The 20,121-nt window shown below is 51.9% G+C and overlaps 1 protein-coding gene across 2 annotated transcripts; it reads left to right on the top strand.

Annotated features, from left to right (window-relative positions):
* The first annotated feature begins 3,069 nt into the window (after positions 1-3,069).
* On the top strand, positions 3,070-19,801 carry MAVS (mitochondrial antiviral signaling protein). 2 transcript variants are annotated; one of them, XM_036244873.1, is made up of 8 exons: positions 3,070-3,135; positions 8,324-8,449; positions 8,703-8,882; positions 10,610-10,784; positions 12,508-12,680; positions 13,374-13,530; positions 16,219-16,718; positions 17,586-19,801. In XM_036244873.1, exons 3-8 carry the CDS (start codon positions 8,766-8,768, stop codon positions 18,030-18,032), a joined length of 1,569 nt encoding a protein of 522 aa, XP_036100766.1. In that variant the 5' UTR covers positions 3,070-3,135; positions 8,324-8,449; positions 8,703-8,765; the 3' UTR covers positions 18,033-19,801. The 2 variants fall into 2 exon arrangements, with proteins under 2 accessions (XP_036100766.1, XP_036100767.1); XM_036244874.1 differs by lacking the exon at positions 8,324-8,449.
* The last annotated feature ends 320 nt before the right edge of the window (positions 19,802-20,121 follow it).

A 20,121-nucleotide genomic window follows, 5' to 3' on the forward strand; every position in this document is an offset into this window, starting at 1 on the left:
GGAGAGGGAGAGGGAGAGAGAAACATCGAAGAGAGAGAAAATCGATTGGCCAACTCTTGCATGCCCCCAACTGGGGGTTGAGCCCACAACCTGGGCATGTGTCTTGACTGGGAATTGAACTGGTGACCTCTTGGTGCATGGTTGATCCTTAACCGCTGAGCCACACTGGCAGGGTAAGCTGGTTTTTAAAAAATAAATGCCGCCCTGGCCGGTTTGCCTCAGCGGTTGGAGCGTCAGCCTGCAGTACTGAGAGACCCGGGTTCGGTTCCCGCTGAGGGCACGTGCCTCGGTTGCAGTTTGTCCCCGGCCCTGGTTGGTCGTGTGGGTGGTGGCCACTCGGTGTGTCCCTTCGCATTGATGTTTCTCTCCCTCTCTCTCTCTTCCTCTCTCTCCCTCCCACTCTATCTGAACAAAAAATAGAAAAGTGTCCTCGGGTGAGGAAATAAATAAATAAATAAATAAATAAATAAATGCCTGTGAGGTCCAGCAAAAATGGGTGACAACTGCATTTGAAAGCAAGGCATCACACTCCCAATGCTCTGCCTCAAAGAATTAGATATGAAGTCACTGGATTTGGCATGGGTAGCAGGCAGCAGTAATTTTCGAACCAATCAACGTTCACCCCATCTTGGCTAAACAAGGCAGAACTGGCTTTATTACGGTTAGTTAAGTCTAAGTGTGAGGTTAACATTCTGTAAATGCTGAATATTGTAATATATCACAAAGTTACCAAATAAAATAATAAAATCTCATCTGAAAAGTGTTCAGGCATCTTGCGGTTCAGTTTGGGAGCACTGGCTTTGGAGACAGGTGTGTACTCAGGCATTTGCATGTGGTCTTAGCAAAAGCTTTTAACCCCTCAGGTGTTTGTCTTTTTGAAGTTGCAGTGTAAAGTGTAACAATCTTAAGTGTACAGCTGATGCATTTTTACATATACACAAGCCCAGGTACCCAACACTCACATCAAGATTCACAATATGTCCATCTCCTCAGAAGGCTCCCTTGTACCCCACCCCTCAACATATCCAGAGGTGACGAGTGATTTGATTTATATTTCTTTTTTTAATTCTCACCCGAGGACGTGCTTAGAGAGAGAGAAACATCTATGTGAGGGAGAAACATACATCCATCCGACACCCTCCACATGCCTGATGGGGATCAAACAGGCAACCCATCCCCCCCCCCCCCCCCACTACTGCAGGACCACGCTCTACTAACTGAGCCACTCCAGCTAGGATGATTTCTCTTTCTTTCTTTCTTTCTTTCTTTCTTTCTTTCTTTCTTTCTTTCTTTCTTTCTCTTTTTTTCTTTTTTTGGTACGTCCACCTAGCAGGAACTGAATCCGGGACTCTCTGGTCCGCAGACCCGACGCTCCAGCCGCTGAGCCAAACTGGTCAGGGCATGATTTCTATTTATGTAGATGGGTTTTTCCTGTTTTTGAACCTTACCATGTGACTGGGAACAGATAATATGTACTCTCTGTGCTTGGCCTGGTTAGCCACAGTGCCCATTCATCCTGTGAGATTCAGCCATATCCTGTGTATCAATAATGTGTTCTGTTTCACTGTTGTATACTATTCCATGAAGTGAGCACATCAGAGTTTGTCTCTTCATTCTCCTGCTGATGAACCTTTGGGTTGTTTCCTCTTGAGAATAAAGCTACTATGAACATTATGTATTGTGCATGTTTCTAGGTGGATGCGTACCTAGGAGTGGTTGCTGAGTGATTGGGTTGGCTTATGCTTAAACTTTAGTAAGAATGGCCAAACATATTCCCAAATCTTTAAATCTCTCTCTTTTTTATCCTCACCCGAGGACATTTTTCCATTTTTTGTTCAGATAGAGCGGGAGGGAGAGGAAGAGGGAGAGAGAGAAACATCGATGTGAAGGGACACATCGAGTGGCTGCCACCCGCACTACCTACCAGGGCTGGGGACAAACTGCAACTGAGGTACGTGCCCTTAGCGGGAACTGAACCGGGTCTCTCAGGACTGCAGGTTGACGCTGTAACCGCTGAGCCAAACCGGCCAGGGCTAAATATCTTTTTAAAACAGAACAAACAGCCCTGGCCGGTTTGGCTCAGCGGTTGGAGCATCGGCCTGCGGTCCGGAGGGACCCGGGTTCGGTTCCCGCTAAGGGCACGTACCTCGGTTGCAGTTTGTCCCCAGCCCTGGTTGGTTGTGCAGGTGGCGACCACTCGATGTGTCCCTTTCACATCGATGTTTCTCTCTCTCTCTCTTCCTCTCTCTCCCTCCCGCTCTATCTGAACAAAAAATGGAAAAATGTCCTCGGGTGAGGATGGTAAAAAATAAATAAATAAATAAAACAGAACAAACAAACCTCTACCCTGTATTGTGAGAGATTTAATGGGCTCAAGGATATGGACTTTAAGCCTGTACCTGGAACACAGTAGGCGCTCAAAAGTGCTGGCTTCTGCCCCAGCAAGTGTCCTCTGCCGCATCAGAGGAAGGACAAGGCCGTTGGCCTTTCACACACAGCGCTCAAGGCCCACACCCAGGGTACCAGGAGAGCCAACCTTGGAGCTCATGCCCTGCATCGGGAATTTGCTTCTTCAGGCCCAGCAAGCGTCGCTTCCTGGCTGGGCTCTCGCGCCCGTGTCAACTTTGCAAGTCACCGGATATTTATTAAGCACTAATTGTGTGCCAGGCCCTGGGCATCCAAGAGCGAACGACGTAAAGCCCCCCACCCCTTAAATTACTGGGTGGGACGAGGGGTTGCTTCGCGTAGGAAGCGTGGGAACCGAGCTGGCTACAGACCCTGAGGTCGACTGCTCACTTGGTTTCCAGCCAGACCCTAGCCTTCTCCTAAAAGTTGCTCAAGACGGACAGGAGAGAAAATAATCTGCTCCTTAGCGCCCCAGCAAGAACCTAGGTCGGTCTGGAAGGCGGTTCTAGCGGATCCAGGTCCAAACCCAGTGCCCGCCCCTGCCGCCCAGCTGCCCACGCGAGCCTAGACGAAGGGCCCTGTCGTCTGCCCATTGGCCGCGAGGCCCTGGCCCCGCCCCTCCCTGCGGAGGGGGAGAGTTCCGGGCTGTCGGTGGCTGTCGGTGGCGGTCGGTGGCGGTCGGTGACGGTCCGCGGCTGTCCGCAGGTCGCCGGGTCGTGGCTACCCTAGGTAAGCTCGCCACCCCGTGGGTTCCGTCCTTTGGGCTCAGATCGCACGGGTGCCTTTCGGAGAGGTGGCCCGCGGGGGCAGGAGCCGAGTAGGACTCCGAGTCTGCCAGGGCGCGCGGAGTCTGGGGCGCGCGGGGGGCGTGTGGGGGGGCGCGAGACTCGGGGCAGCGAGGGCTCCACGCGCCGCGTCCATACCGGGGGCCGGGAGCTGGGTGGCGCAGGGCGTGCGGGGAGGACGGGCCAGAAGAAGACGTGCGTCCGCAGGCCCAGGGTGACCTCCGGGCGGGGCCTATCCTGGGTGCACTAACCTTGGGCGGCTGTGGCGGTGCCCGGGGGTCGAGAGTTACCGCCCTCCCCTAAGTCTTGACAGTTTTCGGTGGTGACATCTACCAAGAAGAGCAAGCCTCCCTGCCCTCCGTGGACTTTGGGTCTGGCCCAGGAATCTAGAAATCTGAGCCCAGGCTGGAGGCCTCACCCCAGCCGCTCTCGGAGACCGAGGGAGTGGGGTTCGGAACTCTCCGCCACCCACCTTGTCTGAGACCATAAAGATGTGCCAGGGCGCCCTGGCCAGTTTTGCTCAGTGGTTAGAGCGTCGGCCGGCCCGCGGTCCAGGGAGACCCGGGTTCGGTTCCCGCTAAGGGTACATACCTCGATTGCAGTTTGTCCCCGGCCCTGGTTGGGTCTTACAGGAGGCAGCTCGGTGTCCCTTTCCCGTCGATGTTTCCCTCTTCCTCTCTTCCTTTCTCTCCCTCTCTATCTGAACAAAAGTGGAAAAATGTCCTCGGGTGAGGATAAAAAAAAATGTGCCAGGAAAACATTAAAAACCAACCAAACAAAAAACACACCACCCCCAAAACGACGTTCTCCATGCAGATGCTATGGAGCCTCAAAAACATCTAGGAGAGTCGGCGACCTGAGAACCGCACTGCTGTGGAGCGCACGGTTAGGTCTTCCGCCGTATCTGAAAGATCGCCATTTCTCACGAGGGACTAATGTCGCATTCTCCCAGGCACACCCTCTCCTAGCGACCCGCCCCCCTCACTCAGGCAATGCCCTTATCCCCTCCCTGAAATTGAAGGCAGGGGGCTGAGTCTCACTGGCTGCAGGGCCTCTATGCTCTGCAAAGTGTATGGTGAGCTGCAGTGAGACCCTAAATCCTAGGTTCAAATCCTGTCAGGGCCACTGGCCAGCTGTGCAGTTTGGCATGACTTCTCTCATGGTATTGTAGCAAGGATTAAATGAAAGAAATTTAAGATGTGCCTGCCTATAGTGGATCCTTAATAAAAGTGAACAAATATGCATTTCCTTTCTTACTTTTTTAATGTTTTATTGATGTTTTCAGAGAGAGAGAGGAAGGGAGAGAGAGATAGAAGCATCCATGTGAGAGAGAAACATCAGTTGGCTACCTCCTGAACGCCCCCATTGGGGATCGAGTCAGCAACCCAGGCTGACCTACAATCGAACAGGGACTTCTCAGTCCATGGGATGGCGCTCAATCCACGGAGCCACACCAGCCGGGCATGGACTTCCTTTCTTTTATTTGCTTAATTTTTTATTTGGAATGTTTGGGAATGAACACAGAGCCATGCTTAAGATCCTCAAATATTTTGTTAGAAGTTCTTGAAAAAATGTTTTTCTTTTCGATTTATTTTTTATCCTCACTCGAGGACATTTTTGCATTTATCTTCAGATAGAGGGAGAGAGGGAGGAAGAGAGAAAGAGAAACATTGATGTGAGAGAGACACATCAAGTGGTTGCCACCCACACGACCCCAGCCAGGGCCGGGGACAAACTGCAACCGAGGCACATTTCCTTAGCAGAAACCAAACCTGGGACTCTCTGGTCCCTAGGCCAACACTCTAACCACTGAGCAAAACTGGTCAGGGCTAAAAAATGTTTTTCTACATTTATTCTTTTCTTTATAATTTACCCTTCATATTTAGGACTTTAAATTCATTTAGAGTTTTCTGTTATCCATTTTGTAAGATTAGGATTTAATATTATTTTCTCAAAGAGCTAATTTTATGAATAATGCCTTCTAAACAATTATTTAATCACTAATTTGTAACACTATATGTCTGATGCTTGTACAGTTCTCATCTGTACTATTGGTTAGTTTTCCATTCAGTGTCTTTGGTCTCTTTGTTCTTGCTCCAATATTAGTCTTTTTTTTTTTTTATCCTCACCCAAGGATATTTTTCCATTTATCTTCAGACAGAATGTGTGTGTGTGGGAGAGAGAGAGAGAGAGAGAGAGAGAGAGAGAGAGAGAGAAAGAAACATACATTGATGTGAGAGAAACACATCGACAGGCTGCCTCCCACATGACCCCGACGACCAGGGCCGAGGACGAACTGCAACCAAGGTACAGTCGGCCCTCGTTTATTGCGGTTAATCAGTTCCAGACTCTACCGCGGTAAGTGAATTTCTGCGAAGTAGGATTCTTTATTTAATGTACAATTGTCCCTTGCCACTTTGCGCTTTGACTTTCACGGCTTCACTTTATCATGGGTTTTTCAAATATAGTATGTATAATATTTGAAAAAACCGAGATAGAGTGAAGTCGCAAAAGTCGAAGCGTGAAGTGGCGAGGGACAACTGTACATGCCCTCGACCGCCATCGAACCTGTGACCCATTGGTCTGCGAGCCGACACTCTAACCACTGAGCCAAACCAGCCAGGGCTCCAATATTAGTCTTTTTAATTTTTAAAAGTTATTCTGGCTTTGTTACATATCCTTTTTTATTTTTTATTGAATTTATTGGGATGACATTGGTTAATAAAATTGTTTAGATTTCAGGTGTACAATTCTATAATACATCATCTGTATATTATATTGTGTGTTCACCACCCCAAATCAAGTCTCCTTCCATCACCATTCATCCCCTCATATCCTCTTCTAACTCCCCTCATCCCTTGTTCCATCTGGTAATCACCAAAGTGTTGTCTGTGCCTTTCAAGTTTTGTGCTTTTTTGGTGCCCCCCCTTAATCCCTGTACCTTCTTCACCCGGCCCCCAAATCCCCCTCCCCATACAGCTGTCAGTATGTTTGGACTTCCTTTCTTTTTGGTGGGACAATGCATATCATAAACCAATGCCTCTCAAACTCTTAGGGCTGAGGCTGGGATGCAGAAGAATGTATCACCTGATTCTCTCCTGGAACCTCCCTGGATGTCATGGGACGGAAGGAGAAAAGGATCTGTTAGCTACCACAGAGTTGTTCTTTGCTCATCTCCTAACGTCTCCAGACACATACTTCACTTGACACCTCTCTCTCTCTCTCTCTCTCTCTCTCTCTCTCTCTCTTTTCTTTTGCCTCAAAAAGTGACATTTATTCAAAGGAAGAAAAAGGAAAAACAAAAAGACAAGATGTCCATCCCGTGGTCCACTTGACCTCTTGCCCCACCAGGAACGTAGCACCTGGTTGGCAAAGCAAGTCATGCAATGTGAGGCTGGTAGACAGGACTGCTGCCCTGCTTCCCATGTGGTGAGGGACTGATGGCCTCAGCAGCTTTGGGGCACTCTCTGCTCTGCAGCACTGTCTCCCAGGGCTCTCACTTAAGCCTGCCACCTACATTTCTACTCCAGCCTGGCCTTCTCTGCCCCCTTTCCTCCCTGAAAACCCATTTGGAAATCTAGTAGCATCTCAAGCTTCACTTGTTCAAAATGGAGCTCTGGAGTCTCCTGACACGGCTGCTTCCCCTGAATTCCCTGGCTGGCTAAATGGCCCCATACATCCCCCCAGTGCCCATGGAGTCATCCTTGATTCTCCTCTCCCTCACTCCCAGATCCACAAAACACCAAGAATCCAACCATCTCTTGCCACCTCCGTGCTTACTATCCCAGCCATAACCATCATGTGTTTGTCCCCTGTTGTGGCCTCCTGACTTGTCTCCGTCCTTCCATTATGGCCCTTCCACAGTCCAAGGTCCTCACAACTGCCAGAGAGGTCTTTAACACAGATCAAGTCCTCTTCCTTCCCTGCTCAGAACCCTCCAATGGCTCCCTGTTTCACTCTAAATAAAACCTAACATCCTTTCCTATAACGCTATATATGAGTGGATGCTCCCAACCTCCTTGACCTTGATCTCTGCCCGTCCCCCTAGTTTTCTGAACCTGGACCACCTAGACCTGCTTTCTATTCTTCAAACATGCCAAGCTCATTCCCACCTTAGAACTTCTCACTTGCTGTGCCCTGTGTTGGAAACACCAATCTCTCAGCCAAGACCAGCTCAACTCAGGTGTGGTCAATTCCAAAAGGCTTCTCTGACCATCCCAGTTCAAGCAGCATGCCTCTCTGCATCAGCTCTGTCTATTACCCTGCTTTATTTTCTTTGTAACTTTTTTGTTACTATCCAGGATTCTTATTTATATATACATTTACTGATTTATTATCTGTCCCACAAAATAGAATATAAATTGCATAATGGCAGAAATGTCTCACTCCCTGAAGCTCTCCCCGGGGGGAGGCAAATAAGAAAGGAACAAACAAATGCATCTATAATTGCAAATTGTGGTAAGTGCTACATAAGTGACTGGCAGTGATTTCTTGTATTTAAGGCACTTGTAAATTTCAAGCTAATAAGGCAGAACTATGGTATTGTGAGAACAAGCTCTCTGAGCCATTTTACATGTGTGGAAAAGACTGGTAACTTGCTCCAGGTCAACAGTGAGTTTAGAGCAGTGGAACTCAGCCTCCCACACTAAGAACATGTATGTAGCAAGCTTTAAATGCTGGGCCTGCAGTAATGCTCTGGAAAGAACCTCATCATGGATCCTGAAGACCTCAGTTCTTTGCTCTTCCACTAACTAGCTTTCTTTCTTCCTTTCTTTCTTTCTTTCTTTCTTTCTTTCTTTCTTTCTTTCTTTCTTTCTTTCTTTCTTTCTTTCTTTTCTCTCTCTCTCTCTCTCTCTTTCTTTCTCCTCACTGGAGGACATTTTTTTGCATTTATCTTCAGATAGAGTAGGAGGGAGAGAGAGAGAGAAACATCAATGCGAGAGAGACACATCGAGTGGCTGCCACCCACACGACCCCAATCAGGGCCGGGGACAAACCAACCGAGGTACGTGCCCTTAGCGGGAACCGAATCCAGGTCTCTCTGGTCCACGGGCTGACACTCTAACTGCTGAGCCAAACCGGCCAGGGCCCCTTTTTTTCTTAATATTTTGTTTTCTTTACCTTTTAAATAGGATGGATTCTATTACTATCATGTTGGGCTGCTGCTTTTTTCCCCAGTGTGCCTCAAAGAAGAAGCCCTTCTAGGTGGAGCCCTCCTGCCATCAGTGGCTAGGGGCACAACAGACTTGGGGACAATGGTGAGGAGCCAGACCCTCCCCAACACCGACCAGCTTGCAGGGCAGAAATAGACCCTAGATCTTCTGGATCTGATTTATTTTGGCCATCAATTTATTTTTAAGCAAATTCCTTGAGGGACTCTGGGACTCAGGCAACAATGAATTAGGATGATTAAAGAGAAAAGCCACAGTTTCAGAGTAGAGACAAAGAGAATTGCCTTTTGTCCAACCCCACTTTCAGACCTGTTGTCATGTGTGGTCTGTTTTCTTCCAGTCTTTTTTCCTCTCAGTCCATTGACGGGCCGGAGCCCTCCGTCACTTCAGAACCAGGACAGTGATGAGGATTGCTGAGGAGAAGACTTACGAATATATCCGCCACCACTTACACAATTTTTACCGTATTCATGTTCTGGAGATTCTGCCTTACTTGTCTTGCCTCACAGCAAGTGACCAGGTGAGCTGGGGCACGGCAGCCAGCCAGGCTGGGGCAGGGCCGTGGGACTCAGTTTCACCCAAGCCTGAGCCAACTCCTTCCTTCCCTGTTGTCTATCCCACTTCCTGTCCTTGCCCCTTTTCCAACTTTCAGAATGAAGTGTGGTTCCGGCTGGCCCTTCCAGCTTTCCTGAGCTCCCGCTGGTTTTGTTTCGGTGTAGTGCTCAACAATATGGCAGTGGCTGCTTGAAATTTCCAGGCACCCACTTTTATCAGAACTGCCCTTCTCTTCCTCTCTTGTCCTTGTTCTGGCTCAGTTTTTTTAAAAAAATTATTATTTATAAATATGCTTTAATTGATGTTTGAGAGAGAGGGGAAGAGAGAAAGAGAAACATGGATGTAAGAGAGAAACATTGATCAGCTGCCTCCTGCACGCCCCCTACTGGGGATCGAACCTGAAACCCCGGGCATGTGCCCTGACGGGGAATTGAACCCGGACCTCTCAGTCCATGGGACAACACTCAGTCCACTGAGCCACACCAGCCAGGCTCTGCCTCAGTTTTGATTCCATTCTCTTTGTTGTGGGATCCTGTTTTGGTATGGAACCCAGGGCTCAGTTTTGAAAGTTCGTGAGTGCCAGAGCACCCCAGCACCCTCAGACCTGCTGGAGGCCCCTAGTGAAGTGGGCCAGAACCTTCCCAGTTTTTGCTGTTCTTAGATTGAACTCCCCTGTTCTCGGCTTCCTCCCCACAGATGCTGGTAGCACCAGTCTGTGGCTGATGGGGTTTGGCCCCTCCCGCTTGTATTTTGGGGTTTGTGGGATACCCGGTCATCTTGTTCTTCAGTAAATGGTTTTTTGTGGGTTTTTGTTTCTGTTGTTTGTTTGCTTGTTTGCATGTTTGCATGTGGGAATTCAGGTAGATGTACAAACTCTGCAGCTGCTTCATCATGTCAGAGTGTCCCCAGTGCCTCATCTTCCCTGGTTCTTCTTTTTTTTATCCTCACCCGAGGACATTTTTTTTTATCCTCACCCGAGGACATTTTTCCATTTTTTGTTCAGATAGAGCGGGAGGGAGAGAGAGAAAGAGAGAGAGAGAGAGAGAAACATCGACGTGAAAGGGACACATCGAGTGGCTGCCACCCGCACGACCCAACCAGGGCTGGGGACAAACTGCAACCAAGGTACGTGCCCTTAGTGGGAACTGAACCCGGGTCTCTCTGGACCACAGGCTGATGCTCTAACTGCTGAGCAAAACCGGCCAGGGCTTCCCTGGTTCTCATTGTTGGCTCGTCTCTTCCATTATGCCTTTCTTCATCTGCTATTTCCTACGCACCTTTTTTTCCTCTGCTAATCGAAACCCCTTTGCCTCGGAGGCTGTATAAACAAACCCCAGGCTCAGGCACCAGACTAATTGGGTTCAGATTACTGCCCCGCTGCTGTGTGATCTTTGCTACCTTACTTCCGTGAAGCCTCAGCTTCTTCAGCAGCAGAGTAGGAATGAGAAATTATATAAGATAATTCATGCAAAGCCCTGAGCTAGAGAGCTTAGGACACAGTAGGGGCCTCTTTCCTGGTAGCTGTCTTTGAACTTGAACTCAAACCCGAGGCGTGTCCTGGGCTCTGTCCCGGTTTCAGATGGCTGCCTCCCTCTTATGGCTTCTTGGTGCCTCTTTCTACAGTTGTTCCTCTGGGGTGGGGAAAGGGTCCGGGCCACCTGGTTTGAGCAGGGCCATGGCTGTGTCTTCCAGGACCTCCTGCGGGCCTACTTCAACAACAAGGGGAACCAGAACACCATTTGGGACCTCTTCCACAGCCTTCAGCGGCGGAGCGGCTGGGTGGAGTCCCTCATCAAGGCTCTGAGGGCCTGTGAGCTGGCTGCTCTTGCTGACGAAGTGGACCGCGTCTATCAGAGCAACCTGCCCTGTAAGCCTCCTGCCCTGGCCCTCCTCTTGGAGCCCCTGTTTGTTCCCCTGCCTTCCACTGTCCCTGTCCCCTCACCCCTGTAGGCCTCCATTCCTCTGTCACCCTCCCATCACTCCTGGGCAGTAGACAAACCTGGGTTTAGATCCTAACTTAGCTACTTATTAGCCATGTCCCTTTGGCCAAATCCCTTAATTTCTCTGAGCCTCGGTCTTCTCTGTAAAACAGGGCTAATGGCAACATCTACCTCAGGGGGCTGTGGTGGATACCACGGGACGTCAGGTGCTTCGGCGGGGCTGAGCATCTCCCTGTGCTCGGCAAATGGGGCCCCTCTTGTGTTGGTGGCTGTGCCTTCCACCCGTTCTCACTTCCTCCCGTCTCCTCCCCCTCAGTTCCCCTCTCCCCACTCCTCGCTCCTCTTTCCCTCCCTTTACTGTCTCTTTTTTTTTTTTTATCCTCACCCGTGGACATTTTTTCATATTTTATTCAGACAGAGCAGGAGGGAGAGAGAGGAAGAGAGAGAGAGAGAGAGAAACATCGATGTGAAAGGGACACATCGAGTGGCTGCCACCCGCACGACCCACCCAGGGCCGGGGACAAACTGCAAGAGAGGTACATGCCCTTAGCGGGAACCGAACCCAGGTCTCTCTGGACCACAGGCTGATGCTCTAACTGCTGAGCCAGACTGGCCAGAGCTACTGTCTCCTCTTTATCTGTCCTGGGTTTCTTCTTTCTTTCCCCTCATCTCTTCCTCTCCCCTGGTTTCCCTTAGAGCCTTCTGAGTTCCCACCCCAGTGACCCCTCCGCTCCCCTCAGCATTCCCTGCCAGGCCAAATGCCCCAGGGGGTTTTGTGAGGTCAGGGTCTGAGGGACTGAAACAGGAGGAAAATGAAAGCCAGCCCTATTTTTTAAATATATGTTTTTATTGACTTTTAGATAGAGAGAAAGGGAGAGGGAGAGAGAGAGAGAGAGAAACATCAATGAGACAGAAACATCGATTGGCTGCTTCCTGCATGCCCCCTACTGGGGATCAAGTCCACGACCCGGGCATGTGCCCTGACCAGGAATGGAATTGGTGACCTCTTGGTGCATGGGACAACGCTCAAGCCACTGAGCCACACTGGCTGGGCGAGCCGGCCTTATTTATATTTCAGACTAGAGAACATTCCTGAAGCCCTGCCTAGATTTATAGCCTTGCAACATCCCCCTGCTTATCTTCTGTCGTTTTTCTCTACCTTCCGTCCCCCCCCCCCTTCCTTCCAAATGTGTCTCTTTACTTGTGGAGATTAACAGTGATTCCCTGAATACAAACGACTGTGGTGGGGCCAGGGGTAGGTGATGGGGGCAAAGGGGTGGGGCTGAGGAGGAGGCAGCATCAGGTCAGGGGTCAGTTGGTGGTGACAATCACCCACAGGAGAAAGCCACTGGGTCCCAGAATGCCTAGGGTCAGAGGAGTGGTGCTTGCTGACCCAGTCTGGGTGGTGAGAGGCCAGTGAAGTACCCTACACTCTCCCCTTCCTTCTCTTCCACCTTCTCCTTGTCCTCCCCAACCCCTCCCTCCCTCCCACTTCTGCCTTCCACTCGTGAAGCTTCTCTCCTCTGCGGAGTGCATCCCAGATCAGGACTTTTGGAGCTGTGGGAGTTTCAGCAGCCCTGGCCCTGGGGATCAAGAGCACCCAGGCCTCTCCTGATTTCTCCTTGACATCACTATGTCTTTGTCTTGCAGTGAGCCAGAGACGACCCCCAGCCCCACCGGAGCCGCCGTCAGCTCCTGCTAAGGCTCCAGGGCCCTCCACACCCACTGTGGCCCCCAGTGCCTCCCACAACAGCTACAGAGATGAGGAGCCGAGTTACCCCATGCCTGTCCAGGACACCCAGGTGCCAGTGTCCCTGGGAGAGGTAGGTCCTCACGATCTACCTGTGCCCCCTGCTTTTATGTTCCTGTCTGCCTACTTCTGCTCACCCAGCCTTCCAGAAGCCCTCTCCTGCACCCCAGAAATCATGCTCAGAGCCCCAGGGCTCCCCCTGTGGGGATCTGCCGCAGACCTGCTCCCAGACTGCTGACCAAGGCCTCGCTCCGTGGCAGCAGCAGTCCTCTCATTAGCTGTGAGGTCACAGTCAGATCTTTACACTGGTACCTGTGAGAGAGCAGCGGCTGACCAGATGAGGGGCATGAGCGAGCAGGAGGATGGGGTAGCAGTTGGAGGGTAGAGCTATATTATTACCAACAAAGTGAAGTTTGGGGAAAAGATGACTAATTCTATTGGGATATGACGAATGGGCAGTGGGTGTCCTACAGACACCAAACCCATGGAAAGGGGTCTGTGCAATGGCCTTACAGACGGGGACCTTTCTGCATGGCCAGACAGATAGGGACCCCCCCGGGGATGGTATATGTGTTTTCTATGAGGTGGGTTCAGAGCCACCTGTAGAAAGAGGGTCTGGCGTTGACCAAGCCAAGGAAGTGGCTTCCTTGTTCCCTGTGCTCCTCGGTGTGGGCTGAGGTCTGTTGGGACTGCCCCGCAAGCACAGGCTCTCCTTTGCCAGCTCCTGGGAGAAGCAGAGGACTTACTCACATTTTGCCTCTTGCAGAGTTCAAAGGAGGCCCCGCAGCCAGCCAGCTCTGGGGCTGTTTTGAAGAGGCCCAGTGGCCCCTTGGAGCCCTCCTCTGACATGGCGGCCCACAGCCCTCTGACCTCGAGTGGGCCTCAGGAGCAGGACACAGAACTGGGCAACACCAACAAAGCAGGTATGTGTGGAATCTGGAGTTATAGGGCCTTTCTGACCTCTGAGTGAGGGGGAGGGTTAGAGTTGCTTCTTTGGCTTCCTTGGAAAAGAGGCAGGGTGGGAATAAAGGGAGTTTATCCAAGGGAGAAACCCAATTCCTTAGAGGGTGTATTGGTTAGCATTTACTGTGTAACAAACAGTCCTCAACTTTTTTTTTTCTTTATTGATTTTAGAGAGAGAGGAAAGAAGAGAGAGAGAGAGAGAGATAGAAAGAAACATTGATGGCCCTGGCCAGTTTGGCTCAGCGGTTAAAGCGTCGGCCTGCGGTCCGGAGAGACCCGGGTTCGGTTCCCGCTAAGGGCATGTACTTCGGTTGCAGTTTGTCCCTGGTCCTGCTTGGTCATGTGGGTGGCAGCCACTCGATGTGTCCCTTCACGTCGATGTTTCTCTCTCTCTCCCTCCCTTCCTCTCTCTCCCTCCCACTCTATCTGTACAAAAAATGGAAAAATATCCTCAGGTGAGGATAAAAAAAAAAAAAGAAAGAAAGAAACATTGATACATTGATGAGAGAGAACATCGATTGGCCGCCTCCTGCATGCCCCCACTGGGGATCGGGCCCACAATGTGGCATGTGCCCTGAACGGGAATCGAACTGGCAACCTCTTTGTGCATAGGACTACGCTCAACCACTGAGCCACGCCGGCTGGGTAGTCCTCAACTTTTAATAGCTTAAAATATGATTATTTATTTAGTTCATGATTCTCTGGGTCAGCAATTTGGGCCGGCTCAGCTGGTTCGGATCTTGGCTGAATTCCCTCTTGTGTGCACACCAGCGTACACATAAGTTCTGCTTATGGCTGTGTCTGGGGCACCTCGGTTCTCTTCCACGGGTTTCTCATCCTCTAGTGACAAGCCTGTTTCATGGCAGCTGATCAGAGTTCTGAGAAAGAGAGGGCTCCTGGGACATAGGCTCAAACCTGCACAGTGTTCCTCCTGCCTCATTCTGTGGGCCACAGCAAGTCACAAGGCCTGCCCAGGGTCGAGGAGTCGGGAAACACTCCATCCTTAGATGAGAGGACTTACAAAGTCACATTGCAGAGGGCGTGGGTACAAGGAGGAGAAGAGAATTAGGGCTACTTCTGCACGCTACCAAAGGGACTCCGTGGGGATCCACCAGCACCTGGGGGTAGTGCAGAAGGGAGAGTACAAGGCTGGGCCCGCTGCGGGCAGGGGAGCCCTGAGGCACAGCTCTGCCCTCAGACAGTCTCTATCTCCCAGCACATCACAAATCTTCTCAGCCCCCAGAGGAAGTATGGTCTTCATCAGCCAAGGGCCTGGATCCCCGCGCCCCACCTCAGTGCCTCCCTTAGGAATATAGAGCTGTCCCCTCTGACCCCCCCAGGCTGGCATCTCTGCACCACTATTTCCCAAACTGTGTTCCACATGACACTGGTGCCTGGCCAGCCCTCGGTGCCCCTGGGACAGCCACAAGGCACATGAGCAGTCAAAGGCTCAGGGAAGACATCATAGTGCCCTACACTTCTGTCACCTCAAAACTCTGCCCCAAGCACCCATTTGCATTTTGCAGTGTCAGCTTACCAACAATGCCTTTCAGGAAATGCTGCTGTGGACCTCAGAGAGGCAGAGGGCACTTGGATTTCAGCTGTGTGTGGGCAGGTCCTACAGGATTCTGTGCTGGTATATTGGGGTCGGGGGCACATCGGAATCACTCCTGGCCTTTGTCAGCTGTAGGGCCTGGCGTGTGCATTCTCAGAGTTCCATGGAAAATCCTGATGTAACCACCTTATGGATGATCACCACCTGCTCCCTCCTGCTTCTGCCAGGACAAGCCCTTCTCCCAGGGGTGGCTTTGTGCCTGCACCACCCCCACCTCAAGCCCTTAGGCCTCCTAGATTTGCACACACTGGGGGTTAGCTGGGCATCTGGAACCACGTGACTGGTATGAGCTCTTCTGCTTGAGCCATCCTGCTGCCCCTGGTCCAGGATTGCTCCTGCTGGGGGTGGGGTGGGGAGAAAAGATGTCGGGGAGGAGCATTCAGGATTCCACCAAGCTAGGGAGAAGATGGAAAAGGCAGTCACTGGAGGAAAGAGGGATGTCCCAGGCAGGAGAACAAAAGCAGAGTCTGGCTGGTGTGTCTCAGTGGTTGAGCATCAACCCATGCACCAAGAGGTTGCTGGTTCAATTCCTGGTCAGGACACATGCTCAGGTTGTGGGCCTGATCCCCAGTAGGGGGCATGTAGGAGGCAGCCAATCGATGTTCTCTCTCATCAATGTTTCTATCTCTCTCTCCCTCTAAAAATCAATACAGGAAAAAAAAAAAAAAAAAGAGTTAAGCCAAGGCAAGCTGGATTCAGTGATTAATCCTTAAAAAAAAAAAAAAAAGCAAGCAGAGTGGAGTGGATAATTAATGATATTCACGCTCCTAGAGCCTTTTGGAGAGATGGACCATTTCACTCTTGTGAGAGAACAGACTCAGTGCTATAGGTCAAGGACTGAGGACAGACAGGACCAAGGATGTGCCTGCAGCTGTTAGGCCTTCAGGCCTGGGAGCAGTGACCAAAGGGACTGGGTAGGAAGTTGGGAGGCCTTGATGCTGTAGAGATGGTGTAGCTGGGGCAGAGGGACCCTTTTCCAGCCTTCTGATCCCAGCCCTCTTGTGGGTGTGTTTCCTCTTTTATTCCCCTGCAGGCATGGTCTCCAGCCTTACATCACCCCATGGGCCTGTATCTCCAGCTGTCTCCTTCCAGCCCCTGGCCCGTTCCACCTCCAGGGCAAGCCGCTTGCCTGGACCCCCAGTGTCAGCTCCATCTACTGGCACCTCTTTCTCCTCTTCAGGGGGTGCTAGTGACCAGGCTGAGGCTACCATCTGCTCCAGTGGGGTAGTGATGCCCACCAAGTCTGTGACTACCAGCATAGCACCCTCCAAGATGCCCCTTCACTCAACACTTACCAACACAGTGCCTTCCAAGTTGCCCACCAGTTCAAAGTCCCCTGGTATAATGTCCACTAATGTGCCCACCAGTCTGGCACCATCCAAATTGCCTATCAACTCAACACGTGCTGGCACAGCGCCACCCAAGGTACCTACTGTCTCGGTGCCTGACCACAGGATGCCCATGAGCTCGGTGCCCAGCAAGGTGCCTGCCAACCCAACAGCCACCATCAGGAGTAGCAACAGACCCATGGAGGTGAGTCTTCACCCTTCCTAGCAATGATCTTGGCCCCTTCCCAGTCTCCCTTCTGTCTCCAGCCTGAGCTGGTCCAGAGCCTCTTTTTGAGGGTATAGGGACTGCTGAGAAACAGCCTCACCCAGACCCCACACCATGTCCTTTAGAGTAATAATAATCATCAGAGCTCTCAGTGCAGCTGCCTCAGGAGAGCCAGGCGTGGTGGGCTACCCGCGCTGGTCGTGTGTGTTAATCTATTTAGATCTCACAGCTCCCTGCTAAGCTTGAGAATTCCATTTTGCAGAAGAGGAAGCAGTGAGGGAGAGAGCAGGATGGCCTGTCTGCCTCGACACTTTGCTCTGCCCCTCCATGACCAGGGTTTTACAGACAGCAGTCCCAGCCCACCCAGCTGCTCTGACCTCGCAGCCCCCACAGCTGCCCCTCTGAGCCTGCACATATCACCCTACTGCTGCTCTCTGCCCAGAGGAGCCACACCCATGGGGCCTCTTGGGTGCATGGCCAGGCCTCTGACCCGATGGCCGGCCACTCCATGGCCCTCAGGAGGGCGCAGGCTGAATGTTGATGCAGGATGGGGCCACATACCACCAAGGGCTCCCAGAAGTGGGGCCAGTGAGTAGGGCTGCCCTGGAGGATGTCACCACTGATGCTGTTGCAGGGCCTGGGTTGCCTCCCCCCTACTGCCTTCCTGCACTCTCGTTGGGTTGACTCCCCACGAGAGGGTGGTCTCACAGGCACTGTGGGCTGGGATTTACAAGGCTAGGGTGCTAGTTCATGCCTTGGCCTAGGAATAGGGCAGCCCGACCTGGCTTGTCCCCCTGCCATCCCCAGTCCCTTCCATCCTCTCCTCTCTCTCTTTTTTTTAATAAGGAGAAGCCAGTGCCTCCAGCACCCGCAGGTGCCACTGCTGGAGGCAGCTCCCCCTGTGCAGACAGCAGACAGGACAGCTGGGGCTCAGGGCTGGAGCTGAGCAAGCCAGGCAGGCTGTCTTCTGAGATGGACAACCCGCCGCTCTCCTGCTGCTCCGCAGACCTTGCCATCAGCCACAGCAACAACTTGGATGGAGAACCTGACAACACTCCAGAGGAGAATGAGTACACGTCGGTGGACACCTTTAGGGTCCATGTGTCTGAGGGTCCCAGTGCTGACCTCCTGTCAGGCAACCCTGAGCTGCATGCTGCTCCCCAAAGCAAGGCAGAGGAGACGGAGTGTGTTCAGTGGGCCCCGCAGGCTCTGTGGCTTGGGGCGGCTGCTGCCGGGGTGCTGCTGGCCACAGTCCTGGCTGTGCTGTACCAGCGGCGGCGCCTACTCCAGTGAGGCCCTCTGCCCTCCCTGCCATGCATCTGCTCCCTTCCCATCGGTACATCTGACCTGAGCCACGGAGCCAGTCCCACTCACTTTGGCCCTTTTTCGGGGCTGGCAGAGGCTGGGTCAGAGGGGGGCCACAACCCTGGGTGGAGGCTGCACCATTGCTGACTGAGTCCTGGAGGCAGCGTTTCTGTGCCAGACGGTGCGCTCTACAGCTCCCTTACCATCCTTGGCTTGCTGGGCTCTGATCTGCCCGTGCCCTCCAGATCTGCCACCCAACGATCTGGGTTGTTGCCCTTGTCCTCTGGAGGAGGTGCTTCCGTCCAGGCCTTATCTCTCTTTGCACCAGCCCATGGATCAGGACGTGCTGCTGGAGAGTGCAGGGGGTGGGCAACACCCCTGCCCCAATCCACGTCCTGCCCTGGTCCCTGGCAGCAGATGTCTGGGGAGGAGGATCCACAGGACCTCGTTTCTGACCCCCAGCAGCCCAGCCTGAGGCCATTGTCCTTGGCGCAATGAGAGAACATCGGAGCTGTTTCTGGTCCCCTGCGCCTGGGGTCTTCCACCCATGCCAGGCTAGGTTGGAAAGAGCTCTGGAGGTTCCTGTTGAACCTGGGAAGGCCCCTTTCCAGTCTCCACTGAAATTTGTATTTCAGCTTTACCCCTTCCTGGGCTATGTGGGCAGACAGATGATAAGACGCCACTGGTCTTCCTTCCCCACAGGGACTGTGAGTACCATGGCGCATCTTTCACTCGGTTATAATGAGATTGATGCTTACAGGTGTTTGTCAAGTACCTGGCCCAGAGCAGGTGGCCTCTAAATGCTTCTCCCGCCTCTCCTCTGCCCACCCTGGAGAGATGCGGGCAGGAGAGGCAGAGTGCTCTGTGGGTAGGGGTGCACCTCTGCAGCATAGGATAGCCTAGGCCTGAGCCTGCTCTGCCTCTCGCTCTCGTGCTCTTGAGCAAGGTGTTAACCTCTGTGCCTGTTTTCTTAGCTATGAAAGTGGGATGAATAGTAGAAAAATAAGTAAGTATATATATATCTGTATATCTATATATATTTCTCCTAGTGTTCTTGTGAGAATTAAATTAGTTTATATAAATCTTATAATGGTTTCTGGCGTTTACTAAGGGTGGGAAATATCACTGTTCAAATTGGAGGGGGCTGGAGCACTTGGCTACACCTTTAGAGGGAGACTCAGATCCTACTGCCTTCCCACCTTTATGTTTGCCCCTTACTTTATCCTGTGCATTGGGGAATTGTTAGGGCGTGGGGAGAGGGCGTGTCCCCTGAGGCTGCTGTGCAGGGTGGGGACTGGGTGCTCCGCAGCAGCCAGATGGCTTGGGGAATCCTTGTGCGTTCTTATCAGGTGACCATTGCAAGACAAGGGGCAGGCAAGGAGTTCTCAGGAGCTGATTCCATTTCTGGGCTCTGCAAGGGATAGGGACTAGAGCCCTGGGGAGATACTAAGGGTGGCACTGACGGTGGCCCAGCCCCAAGCTGTCAGCCTGCAGAGTTCTGCACCTGCTTTGACTGCTAGTCTTTCTTTGCACAGTTCTAGGGGACTTCAGCAACCTCTGCCTTTAATGACCTCCATCTCTACCTCTGAACTCTTCTTCTTCACTCTGAACCCAGCAACCTGCACCGTGGGACCAGGAGAGGTCCCCACCCAAGCTGTCTGTACAGCTCCCTATCAACCTTACTCTGAACCTGTTCTCTGTGCTTCCCCCTCCCTCAAGGGTACACATGGTGGGAAACATTGTTTGGCTGCTTCCTGCACGCTCCCCACTGGGGATCGAGTACACAGCCCAGGCATGAGCCCTCACCAGGAATTGACCGGGGACCTCTCAGTCCATGGGATATTGCTCATTTGACTGAGCCACTCCGATGGGCTCCATTAATGTTCTGAGAGAGTGGAAGGGAGGGAGGGAAAGAGAGAGAAAGAAACATTGATGTGAGAGAGACACATCGATTGGTTGCCTCCTGCAGTGCCCAGACCAGGTGGGGATTAAACCTACAACCCAGGTATGTGCCCTTGACCTGGAATCCATCCATCAGTGTTTCTTTCTCTCTCTCTACTCCCTCCCGCCTTCTCTC

The sequence above is a fragment of the Molossus molossus genome, unplaced genomic scaffold (genome assembly GCF_014108415.1).
Source record: "Molossus molossus isolate mMolMol1 unplaced genomic scaffold, mMolMol1.p scaffold_m16_p_6, whole genome shotgun sequence".
Classification (NCBI taxonomy): Eukaryota; Metazoa; Chordata; class Mammalia; order Chiroptera; family Molossidae; genus Molossus; species Molossus molossus.